Genomic DNA, 13,540 nt, shown 5'->3' on the forward strand with positions numbered 1-13,540 from the left:
TTTTTTTTTTTTTTTTTTTTAAAAAAAAAAAAAAAAAAAAAACACAAAATAAAAAAATTTTTTATAAATTTTTATATATAAAAAAATATAAAAATATTTAAATTTATTTTAAATAAAAATATCAAAAAAAAAAAAAAAAAAAAAAAAAAAAAAAAAAAAAAAAAAAAAAAAAAAACTGGGAATAATTTAAAACAAAAAAAAAAAAAAAAAAAAAAAAAGTATCCTTATAACAATTCTCAATAAATAGTAATATAAGGGTAAAGCAATTTGATGGTTGTACTAAAAAAAAGTAGGACCCTCAAAAAAAAAAAAAAAGAAGATACGAGTGTACTTTTTTTGTTTTTCTTTCTTTTTTGGTCCTTATAAATTTATAATCATAAATAAATATAAAACAAGGTTTTAATTTTTCTTTTTGTACTTAATTTTATATTCTATTAAATTATATAATCATAAATATATATATATATATATATATTAATCGTGTGTTTATATTTTCATAAAAAATAATGTATTTTATTATTATATTTCTCATAAAAAGCAAGAAATTAATGTTTTATTTTTTCTATACATGCATGTGAAATTTTCTTAATTTTTTTTAATAATAATATATATATATATATATATATATATAAATTTATACATATATAATACTAAATAATTACTTCTAAATCAATATATAATAATATATATATATATATATATTAATATAAATACTTGTAAAATTATATTTATATTATATTATATATTTAATATATAAACACTGAAAAATTTTTTGCGTACAAAATTTTGACAATCTTTGCTTAAGAAAAAAATATTTTTTTTTATAAGAAATTAAAACAAAAAAATAATATATAATATAAATATAATAATAATGTAAAGATTTCTTCTTTATTTTTATATATAGAAAATATTTAAAAAAAGAAAAATAGTAGAATAAAAAAAAAAAAAACCAAGAAATTTACCGGGTATAAAAATAATTTATTAATTTACGTAGATAATATATATAATAGTTCATATTTTTCGTATTATTTAATTTTAATTTTACATTTATCTATCCTTAAAATAATTTTTTAAATAATGCATGATAATAATACTATGTGTACAGTACATATTTTAAAGAAATATAAGGGAAATATGCGTAGATAAGAAATAAAAAAGAAAAGAAAAACGACGTATAATTTTCTTTAAAAAATAAAAATATATATTTTACTTCTCAATTAAATTAATTATTTACCAAGTATATACATATATAAAAAAAAAAAAAAAAAAAAGGTTCCAGTAAAAATAAAAATAAAATATTCATATTATTATATATATATATATTTCCTAATATATCCATAAAATATAATAAAAAAATTATGATTAAAATAAAATAATTGTTTTATTTTTTTATTTTTTAACCTTATTATATATATATATATATATATAAAATTATAAAGTTAAATAATTGATTTATTTCTTATTATAAGAAAATAATAAAATTAATTCCATTTTTTGTATTTTTATATATATTTTATAAAAAAAATAATAATAAAATAGAAAAATATTTATTTTTTATATTATATCCATTATAAAAAATAAAAAATAAAAAAAAATTTTATTTTAATTTTTTATATAAAAGAATAATAATAATTATATATATATATAATATATATGTATATATATAAATTAATTAAATTTTCTTATATATAATAATATTTTCCATTAGTTTATGATGTTTCTTTTTTTTTTTTTATTATTATTCAATATTTTATTCTTATTGAATTTTATATGAAAAAATAATTTTATTTTTATAAAAGTTTGTTATTTCATTTTTTTTTTTTTTTTTTTTAATACTTATTGGATGATTCTCCATTTGAAAAATTGTAACAAAAGTAAAAAAAAATTTTCTTAATTAATATATTTTGAATAAATATATATATATATATATATATATATATATAAATATATATATATATATATTTTTTTTTTTTTATTTTTAATTAAGAATAATTTTATGATTTGTAGATTTTAAAAAATAAAATTTTTTTTTTTTTTTTTTTAATTATTTGCTAATTTCCCTTTAAAAATTCTTTTTGTATTATTTTATTATAATTAAATATTTATAATATATATTAATTCAAAATGAGTCAACAACAAAAACAAAACGAAGAATTTAATCCCCAAGAAAAGAAATTCAATCCTTTAAGAAACCCTGGACCAGCTGGTCCCTATCGCCATCATGGACCCCAAGGAAGAACACCATATATGCAACTCCACAAAAATCAAAATAATAACATGGTACATAAAATAAGTAATTATTTAGGAATTGAAAATAAGGAATTAGTTGAATTTGGTTTAAATTTATTCACATATGTTATAGCTATATTCATTGCCTTAAATATATATGATTACGTAAGCATTTAAGAAAAGAAACATTCTACAATATATATATATATATATATATATATATTATACATTTATAAAATTCATATTATTTTTTATATATATAAAATCAATTTTTACCCCATTAATTCATGCAGCCTATAAATATTCATTATTATATTATTTCATTATATATATATATATATATTTTTCTTTATAGGTAACACATAGAAAATGTGGATATTACAAGGACATGTTGGCTAAAATTGTTAGATTCCAAGCCAGTTTACAAAACACAAAATAAATATAACATTAAAGTAGAAAAAGTATCTTTAAAGAAAATTAATGAAGACAGAAAAAAGAAATAAAAAATATATATCTTTTATATATATAAATATATATATTTTTTTTTTAATCGGCTGATGTTTTTTCTTAAATTGAAACTATATATATATATATATATATATGTTGTATATATTTATGTATAAAAATTATATTTATTTGTTATATCTCGCATTTTTTTTTTTTTTTATTAATTTTTTCTATCAAAATTTTGTTCTGGCTTTTTTCATTTATAATATATATATATATATATATATATATATATATATATATGATGTATATTTTGAATTTTTTTTTTTTTTTTTTTGGAAAAATCGTATGAAATGTTTCTCTTTTATGTTTTTTATTATTTTTATATTAAAGAAAAAATTTTTTTATTTATATATATTATATATGTATTATTATTATAGTTAATGCGATCTATTTATTATTTTTTATATTTCGATTATGAATACATTTAAAAGAACAAAAAAAAAAAAAAAAAAAAAAGAAGAAAAAACCATTTTTGTAATAAATTAATTTTTATTTCATTTATATATGTTGTTAGTAAAAAACAATATATATTAAGACAATAATGAATCCTTTTCAATGGGAAATTTAAAATGAAATAAAATGCAAAAATAAAAAACTGAGATAAATAAATACTACGATATAATTATATAATACAATCTGTATTTTTTAAAAAATATAAAAATTAACCTAAAAAGACCAAAAAAGGAGAGTTCATAATTTATTTTTATTTGTTCTCATCGAAATGTTACACAAATATATATATACATATATCATATACATTTGTCTCATTTATTAATAGTAAATATAATTATGTAATTTATATTCAAACTTTATTATTTACACTAATGTTTTAAGTAAAGTATTCTTAATATATTTTGTCATATATAATATCATTATATGTAGACACAGTTATAGAGTTCCTCATTCTTCTAGATAAAGCATAATTTCTATTAAAATACAAAAATTAAATATTTTTAATTGACAAAATTTCAAGTTTTTTTTTTTTCTTTTTTTTTTTTTTTTTAATTTATGTATTGATATATAATCATTAAAAATAAGACCCATAACAACATTAATAATAAAACAATACATAAATTAAGAAAAAAAAATAATAATAAATAAATAAAATGAAATAAAATAAAAAAATTATCTTAAAATTTATAAAATCATAAAAAATCATAAAATTCAAAGAAACATTTCATCATACAACTTTTAAAAAAAAGAAAGAAAAAAAAAAAAATAATAATAAATAAATAAATAAAATGAAATAAAATAAAAAAATTATCTTAAAATTTATAAAATAATAAAAAATCATAAAATTCAAAGAAACATTTCATCATACAACTTTTAAAAAAAAGAAAGAAAAAAAAAAAAAATCTTAAAAAATATATAAATAGATACATATAAATAAATATAAAATAATAAATATTAAATTATAATATATTAAAAATATACACATATAATATATATATATATATATATATATATATAATTTAATTTTTATCGAACTTTGATTTAACAACATTATAAAATTATTATAAAAACAACATAAAAAAAGAAAAAAAAAAGAAATACTTTAAATATTAATTAAAAATATGGTTTATAAATATAAATATATATATATATATATATATATATATATACAAATACATAAATTTGAAAACTATAAAATAAAATAAATAAAAGTATATATGGAGCTAATTTTATGAAGGAATTAATTATATACATACATATATATATATATATATATATATAATATTTTTCAAGACAAATATTGATTGCATCCTTTTATAAATATAATATAATTAAATATTATATAACAATAAATGATGCTCTCTATTTTTATCATAATATACCTAATTACATATAAAAATTTACAACACATTATTAACATTCTATTTATTTTATTATATATATACATATTTATATTTTCTTCTCTTATGCAACAATTTCATTAGTGTTTAAACCAGATAAGCTACTTTCGGTTGTATTTGAGGTAGCTAAATTGTTAGTGCTACTTTTTGAACCACTAAAAGAGCGTCCTGATAATGATGGTTGTCCTCCTAATGAATAATGTCTCGATGATGTACTTCCTTGTGAACCTGTTCCTGTGTTATAATTTCCTAAAGAATAATTTCTTCCTGCAAGTAAATTATTACTATTGTGCTCTTTTTTATGTTCTTGAATATTAACAGATTGTTTGCCTACGCTATGTTGAGATGAATGATTTCCATATGAAGTATTTTCAAATACATGATTTTCTGTATTTTCATCTGAATTATTTACATATGAAGAACCTTCTGCTTTCCCATCTGAATTGTGCTCTACATGATCAAAGTCTTCAGAAAAAGTATTAGTGTTTGTATTATCATCAACATCAAATCCATTTCTCTTCTCAATTTCTTCAAATAAGCCATGGGTTCTTTGTTTTCTATATCTGCCATTACTATTTTCATTTTCATCTAACAATGATCCACCATATCCTCTATCTTTTGATAAATAAGCAGATTTCATTTTTCTCTATAAAATTAAAAAAATATATATATATATTTATTTATTTACATTTATATGAATTTACGTATAATATTTTATTTCCATATTTTATATTCTTACCATTCCTCTTTTCTTCTTATATGAACGTATATATTTAGACACTACAAAAAATATAATTACACCGAAAAAAAAACCTTGCCAAAATCTCTCTCCAAATTGCATTGAGCTATTCCCAGGACAAGTTCCAAAAGCAACCCTAATGGATTTTAAGTCATCATCTAAAAGAGGATAAGCCATCTTTACAAAACTTATTTATTTAGTTAAAATAATTAAATAAAAAAAAAAAAAAAAAAAAAAAAAAAAAAATAATAATTAATAAGAAACACACGTATTCCTAAATAATAAACCTAAAAAAAAAAATAATAATAATAAATAAAAAAATAAATAAATAAATATATATATATATATATATATATATGATAATATAAAAATAAATTTCTTTTACATAACTTGTTAACATCAAATAATTTATTTTTTTTTTAATGCAGAGTTCAAAAATTTTTTTAAATATATATATATATTTTATTATTACCTATATATATATATATATTATATTTATATAAGAATAGGTTCTATTTTCCAATTTTCTAAATTTTAATAATTAGGAAATTCTTATTTCCTTAAAATAATTTCATTTATATAATAAATATATGTATTAAATATATATATATATATATATATATATATATATATTAATAGTATTAAAATAAAAAAACTATTATAATTATCAAAAAAAATATATTAAAAATTTTTTTTGTATAAATTTGATTTATTTTCAAAAGGTTCACAAATTAATAAAACAAAACTAAACAGATTTACATAAAAAAAAAAAAAAAAAATTAAAACAAAATCAATTATATATAAAAAATATGTATTTGTAAAATTAAAATTTTTTTTGATAATAATATTATATATAATAAGTATGGAAATAACTTTCAAAAATATTATATAGATAATATATAATATTTTATATATATATACATATATATATATATATATATATATATATATATATATATATATATATATATATAAACTAAATGTTAATTTTTATAAAGAAAAATATATATATAATATTATATAATATAATCATATATATTTTTTCCTATTATTAAATTTCAATTATTAAAAAAAAGAATTTTTTTTTTTCCCCATAAATATTAATATTTACATTATTCTAGATTCACAATTAAAAATATAAAATATAAATATTATATATATATATATATATATATATATATGTATATAAAGAGAATAGAAGAATATATATAATATTTTTATATATAAAATATAATAACAACAATTATAATATTATTACTTAATTATAGAAATATATATATATATATTCCTTTTTTCCTTCCAAGTACTAAATTTATACAAAAAAAATTTATTTTTTATTAATTATAAATAAATTCTATAAATAATTTTTTTCTTTCTGTTGTTAGTGCATTTATATATAAACATATATTTTTTTTATTAATTTATCCCTTCTCCTTATAAATTTTTTCCCGTTTGGTAAAATAAATTTTCAATATATACAAGGAAATACAAAAGTATAATTTTTCCTTATAATCTATATATATAATTCATACGTTAATGACACACTTTATTATTATTAAATATTTAAATTAATATAAATATTATATTATATAAAATACATAAAACTTAATTTTCTTTCATTTTTTATTAAAAATATTATTTAATATATATATATAAAGGGAAAACAATAATTTTGCTTCCATGAAATTAATAAAATCTACAACATTATTGGTTTTTTTTTTTTTTTTTTTTTTCCTTTGCATACTATTCAGTAATATCCATTTCCACCGTAAAATTACTAGTTTTTTTTTTCGTACTGTACTTCTTTACTTTTCCTTCTCTTATTTTATTATTATTAACGTACTCTCCATAAAAATAAAAATATTAATTAAAAAAAAAAAAAAAAAAAACGAATGAAAATTAAGGTGGGAAAATTATTTATATGAATATATATATATATATATGTATTTATTCGGAACTATTTACATGAAAACTAATTTGATAATAAACAATATATAATATTTATATATATATTTAGACTTTTATTATTATTAAATTATATTATTATTTTTTTTATAAATAATTTTTCTTATTGTACTAAATTAGAGAGGAATACAAAAAAAACAAAAATATAATCATGTTAGAAGAAAAATATGTGACCATATTTTCCTGATATAAAAAAAGAAAAGAAATATCGTATATTTAAATAATGACATTAAATTAAATAAGAGAAGAAGAAAGAAAAAAAAAAAAAAAGTACATTATAAAGGAAAATTAATAAATAATAATTATTTTGTACTTTTTTTTTTTTTTTTTTTTTTTATTTGTATTTTAATTATAGAGCACCTCATGTTTTATTATATATTATAAAATAAATACATAAATATATATATATATTATTATTATTAAATAAAAATAATTCCTTATTTATGAATATTTAAAATTTTTTTCATAAATTTTATTTGTATTTACTAACTTTTAAAATTCTTACATTCTTTTAGTTTCTTTTTAGTAACATATATGCAATATAATTATATAGAAAATAATATTAACTTAAATAAAAAAAAAAAAATTATATAAATAAAAATATATATATATATATATATTATGTTTTTATTACATTATATTTCTTTCTACAGAAAAAGTAAAAATTCTAGCATCTTATTAATTTAATATATATAAATATTTACATTATTGCTTTAAAACCGTATTTTTTTCATTTATATAAAACAATGTTATAACCATTTATTTTATATATTTCTTTAGATTTATTGTAAACAATTTAATGTTACATATTCAGTAACATGTTGAATATAATTATATCAAATTATTTTTCAATAAAGTATTTGGAAAATATAATTTTCCCATTTTTTTTTTTTTTTTCTTTTTCTTCTTTATTTTCATTTTCTTTTTTCTTTTTAAACTGCTAAAATAATGATATGATATTTATAGATATTGCACAAAGGTTTCCACAAAATATTTTTTTCTGTCTATTTAATATAATTCTTTAGAGAAATAGAAAAGCAAATAAGTTCCTTTTCTTATTTAATTTCATTTTCTCCATAATACATAATGTATAAAAAAAAAAAATAAATGAAAAACAATATAAATAAATTCGAAGAAAAAAAAAAAAAACCTAATGCATAATTAACAATTGTTATTTTTGTATTCACAACAATGATAAGTAATTTGGTTTAAAAAAAAAATTTATATTAAAATCAATAAAAATTACTTTTAAAATATATTATGGAAAATACAATCAAGTTATTTGATATATATATATATATATATATACAATTGTATATATATAATTCATTATAAACCAAAATTTATACTTTAATATAACATCACATGAAATAAAAATAATACAGTCCAATATAAAAATTATTGAATTTTCATTGTCATCTTTAAAACATAAATATATTTATATAATTTTTATATATAAACTTTGAAAATAAATTTCGTCTTTTTCAAAATATTAACATATTTGTAGAAATCAAAGGTTTTACTTTTTTTTATATGTCTATTCTTTTATTTATTCAAATCAGATGATATTTTATTATCCCAACTTTATTTTTATTTAAAGACACACATATATATATATATATATATTTATTTAACATCACTCTAAGTTTTTTTTTTTTTTTTTTTTTTTTTTAGCTAGATGGAATTGTTCTGTAGCTATTTAATTTTTTTTTTTTTTTTTTTTTTCAAAGCTAAATCAAATGGAAAATATATATTTTTACAACATTGATTATTTTATTTTAAAAAATATAAAATAAATTTATTTATTATTATATTTATTTTTTCATATTTATCTTAATTATTTTTTTATTTTTTTTTTAATCAACCTTTTATTTTCTTAGTCATTTTCCTGTCCATCTTATTTTTTTATCCAACTCATTTGTTAAATTATACATATATATTATATATATATTTAATATTTTTATTTTATTTATTATTTTTTTTTTTTTGTTTTCTCAATATTTAAATCCCAATATATATATTTTATTTCATGTATAAATTTCTCTACAAAATGAAATTTTATATATCACTCTTTGTAATTATATTTTCTTTCCTATCCGGCTTCCGCACCATAGGTCTTAAGGGTATGAAACAAAAAACAAGAACAGTAGGCATAAGTACCAATAATAACAATGGATTAGTTAAATTAAATAAGTCTTTATCACATGTTCAACCACACCGTAGTTCTTCCCAACGATTTAATTGTAAATGCAAATATGTTTATGAAGATGGAACCCTGGAGGGCAACGTTGTAGAAGGATAAAGTAATTATTAATAAGTAAAAAATAATGGAGTTAGAAATAATAAGGAGAAAGAAAAAGAAAAATATCATACCTTGTAAAGTATCATATACAGTAATTGCATCCATATCTCATAATAACAATGAAAACAAAAATTACCATAATATTATAGAGTAATTATTAAACGAAGCAGAGCAATCAAAAAGGATATTTTATATTTTCATAATATACAAAATAATAGAACACACCAAAATGTTACATAAATCTTATATAAATAAATATATATATATATATATATATATATAATAACTTATAATATTAAAATAATGAGAAATTCCATTTATTTTTGAATAAATTAAAATTTTTGCATTATTGTAAAAGTAATATAATACATATAAAAAAATATATACATATAATATAAAAAATATGAACCATTAATTTTATATAATTATCATGTTGTTGATACGTTTTACAATAAAAAAAAAAAAAAAGAAAGAAAAAAAACTATTAAATATATTACTAGGATATGTAGACGATTATATGAAGTTATAAACACACATATAAAAATATAAATTAAGAACCCAGACAACCTACAATGAACTTTTTTTCTTGGAACATAAAAATAATATAACTATATATATAAATATATATATATATATACATACATACTTTATTTATTTATTTATTTTTTTCTTTTTTTAATTATTTCTATTTAATATATTAACATTTCATTTATCTTTTAAAAATATATATATATAATAAAAATTCTCATAAAAATTTACTATTTCCAACAATAATAAAAAAATCAGTTATAAATAAATTTTTTTCTTTTTTTTTATGTATTTTCATTGAAAAAAAACAATATAAAAAATATTTTTTCCATAATTATTTTATTTCTACAACTTATAAAAAAAAAAAAAAAAAATTCGACCTATAATATATATTTTTTTGTAAAAACAAAGTTAACATATAAGGTTAATATATATATAAATTTTTTTTATTTCTGTTAATATTGTTGGATAGAAATGATTAATACTATTATAAATTTTGGAAAACTTTTTTAGATATAATAATTAATAATGTTAAAAGGATTTATAATTTTAAATATTCAATAAAATTAATTGCTTATTTATTCATATGCCATATTTAATATAAAATAAATAAATATATATATATACTATTTAATATAATTATAAAATTATATATTAAAAATTTTTTTTTTCTTTGGACGACCGGGGTATCGATCCCCGTACCTCTCGCATGCTAAGCGAGCGCTCTACCACTTGAGCTAGTCGCCCTTCATAAAGAATTTCTACTTATTTAATTAATAAATGAATTTACTGTAAATATAAATAATATATATACCTGTTTACCTCTTATTTTTTAATATTTATTAAAGAATTCTATACAAATTTAAATTTTTATACATTATTTATAAATTATGATACATAAATATGGTAAAAATTGAATTTTTCTTTTAAGATAAATAAAAATCAAACCATTATACATATATTAATATTATATATATATATATAATGAATAATATATTTTTATATAATATATATAAATATAATAATAAAGGGAAAAAATATATTTTTTGTTTATTTTTAAAAGAAAATAAAAATTCATAAATTTAAAAAGAGAAATACATAAAATATATAAATTTAATAATATATTATTAAATATATTACATATACTTTTTTTAAGTATAACTTATTTAATAATGATATTTTATGTATTTTCATATGACATTATGTGAAAACATAAAAAAATATACCGATGATAGCTCAGTTGGTAGAGCGGCAGACTGTAGTTGAAATGGTTATCTGTTGGTCACCGGTTCGATTCCGGTTCATCGGAAATTTTTTAATTTTTTTTCATTTAATTTAAAATAAAAAAGGAAATGAATAAAAGAATTTTTTTTTTTTCTTTATTTCATTTTCATATAAATATATAATGTAAAAGCCATTGTCATATTAAAATATTACATTAATTTTTATTCATATTCTTTATTTTAATTTTGTTTTTTTTTTTAATTTATAAAGTAAAATAAGTATTTCATAAACATATCTTTTACAAATGAATGTAAATTATTCTTATATATTTTTTTTATATGTTATGCATATAATATGATGAATTTAAATATATATATATATATATATATATATGTTTAGTTAAGTTTTTGTTTAATAAAATGAATGAATAAGTCATATATTTTATTGTTAATTATACATTTTTTAAAGAATTTTTTAATTATGTACTTATAAAATAATAATACATGTAATTTGTTATTATTTAGAATATAATATTATACATATTCACATGTATTTTTTTTTATTTAACCATTATTTTGTTCAAAGATAATTATCTTTTTTCTTATTGATAAATTATTATTAAATTTGTTATTTAAATGTATATATATATATATATATATATATATATATATATATATATATTTATTTATTTATTTATTTATCAAACAATGTGTTAATTGATATTTTTAAATGAACACATTCATATTTTTACTATTCTTATATGTAACTATAAAATGTACATAAAATATTAAATTAGAATTTAAAAATATATTAATAACAAATTAAAAAGGTATATATAGAATTATTTATACACCTCATCTATTATATTAAATAAATTTCATTATTTTTTAATTCTTTGGTTTCATTCAAAATTTTAAAAAGAAAATGTTAATATTAATTATTAAATTATATATAAAAGTATTTTATAAGGGACAAATAAAAAAATTAAATATATATATATATAAATAATAAAAGTATAATTTATTCTAAATAAACATATATCCTTCTATTTTATATTATTCTTATTTATTATTATGACTATCTTTCAGTTGGAGTTTATAAATAACATATATTCGTCAATTGAAACTATAAAAAAAAAAGTAGTAAAAGATATAATAATAATATAAATATTAAACATACAAATAAATACATATATATATATATATATATATATATATATATATATATATATATATATATATTATATATCATATCAACAAATACATAAAAAAATATTCCTTACTTGTTCCAGAAGAGTCCAAGTCTACTTTATTAAAAAAGTTTATAAAATCTGCCTTTTTCATATTTTTTAATGTAACAACAATTTCTTCAGCATCAATTAGTCCTAAAAAAAAAAAAAAAAAAAAAAAAAACCAAACAATATTTCTATAATTATATCTGTTCCCTAACAATTAGTTTACTACTACATAAATATAATATATATTTACACGTGTGTGTATATGTGCTTATATTAATACGTATAGTAATTCAATAGAGTTCATATAAAATTTTCTTTTTTCTTTAAACAATAAATCATACCATCTTTATTTAAATCATATTCAACAAATTCAGAATATATATCGTCTTTTTCTTCTTCGGTCATTTCAACTTGCTCTTTAAGTGTTTCTTCCACATTATTTTTATTATCCTAAAAAAATGAAAATTTTATAAATTGTATATGTTTATGAATTCATAAAAAAACAAAATGACATTTCTTTTTCATATATATATTAATTTTAATCTTACTTGAGCTTTTACTATGTTAAAAAATGTTAAGAAAAGGAATATAAAATAAAATAAACTCATATGTAATTTCATTATATAAGAATAATTTCATTATATAAGAATTAAAAAATGTAACAAATTGAAATAATTATTCGAAAAAAAATAAAAATAAAAATAAATAACAAATATAAATATAAATATTATAACATATAACAATTATTGCTTTAGACTAAAGGTTAATAATAATTATAGCCTACATATTTTTTACATCAAACTAATATATATATATATATTTTTATTTTTTTTTTTTATTTATGAACAAATAGAGTATTATAAAATCAAAATATAAGAACAAATACAAATATAATCATATGATAATATAAAACAAATAAATTATTTTCATTTATTGCTTATTATTATATATTT

General features: G+C 14.8%; 4 protein-coding genes and 2 non-coding genes across 6 annotated transcripts; 3 read left to right on the forward strand and 3 right to left on the reverse strand.

The window, feature by feature from the left end:
- Positions 1 to 2,124: 2,124 nt before the first annotated feature.
- PGSY75_0702400 (small exported membrane protein 1) lies at positions 2,125 to 2,668 on the forward strand (the record flags this gene model as incomplete). The annotated part of the gene is made up of 2 exons (XM_018784897.1): positions 2,125 to 2,394; positions 2,585 to 2,668. The coding sequence occupies 2 exons, from the start codon at positions 2,125 to 2,127 to the stop codon at positions 2,666 to 2,668; spliced, it is 354 nt and encodes a 117-aa protein (XP_018642398.1).
- A 1,988-nt stretch (positions 2,669 to 4,656) lies between these two features.
- On the reverse strand, positions 4,657 to 5,508 carry PGSY75_0702500 (putative exported protein; the record flags this gene model as incomplete). The annotated part of the gene is made up of 2 exons (XM_018784898.1): positions 4,657 to 5,238; positions 5,332 to 5,508. 2 exons carry the CDS (start codon positions 5,506 to 5,508, stop codon positions 4,657 to 4,659), a joined length of 759 nt encoding a protein of 252 aa, XP_018642399.1.
- Positions 5,509 to 9,346: 3,838 nt separating this feature from the next.
- On the forward strand, positions 9,347 to 9,598 carry PGSY75_0702600 (chitinase precursor; the record flags this gene model as incomplete). The annotated part of the gene is made up of 1 exon (XM_018784899.1): positions 9,347 to 9,598. One exon carries the CDS (start codon positions 9,347 to 9,349, stop codon positions 9,596 to 9,598), a length of 252 nt encoding a protein of 83 aa, XP_018642400.1.
- A 1,202-nt stretch (positions 9,599 to 10,800) lies between these two features.
- PGSY75_0702700 lies at positions 10,801 to 10,873 on the reverse strand. Its single transcript has one exon. It is a non-coding gene; the product is annotated as a tRNA-Ala (tRNA).
- Positions 10,874 to 11,351: 478 nt separating this feature from the next.
- PGSY75_0702800 lies at positions 11,352 to 11,435 on the forward strand. The gene has a single exon. It is a non-coding gene; the product is annotated as a tRNA-Tyr (tRNA).
- Positions 11,436 to 12,434: 999 nt separating this feature from the next.
- On the reverse strand, positions 12,435 to 13,207 carry PGSY75_0702900 (putative centrin; the record flags this gene model as incomplete). The annotated part of the gene is made up of 4 exons (XM_018784900.1): positions 12,435 to 12,475; positions 12,633 to 12,734; positions 12,929 to 13,037; positions 13,136 to 13,207. The coding sequence occupies 4 exons, from the start codon at positions 13,205 to 13,207 to the stop codon at positions 12,435 to 12,437; spliced, it is 324 nt and encodes a 107-aa protein (XP_018642401.1).
- Positions 13,208 to 13,540: the final 333 nt, after the last annotated feature.

This window comes from Plasmodium gaboni, chromosome 7 (assembly GCF_001602025.1).
Source record: "Plasmodium gaboni strain SY75 chromosome 7, whole genome shotgun sequence".
Classification (NCBI taxonomy): domain Eukaryota; phylum Apicomplexa; class Aconoidasida; order Haemosporida; family Plasmodiidae; genus Plasmodium; species Plasmodium gaboni.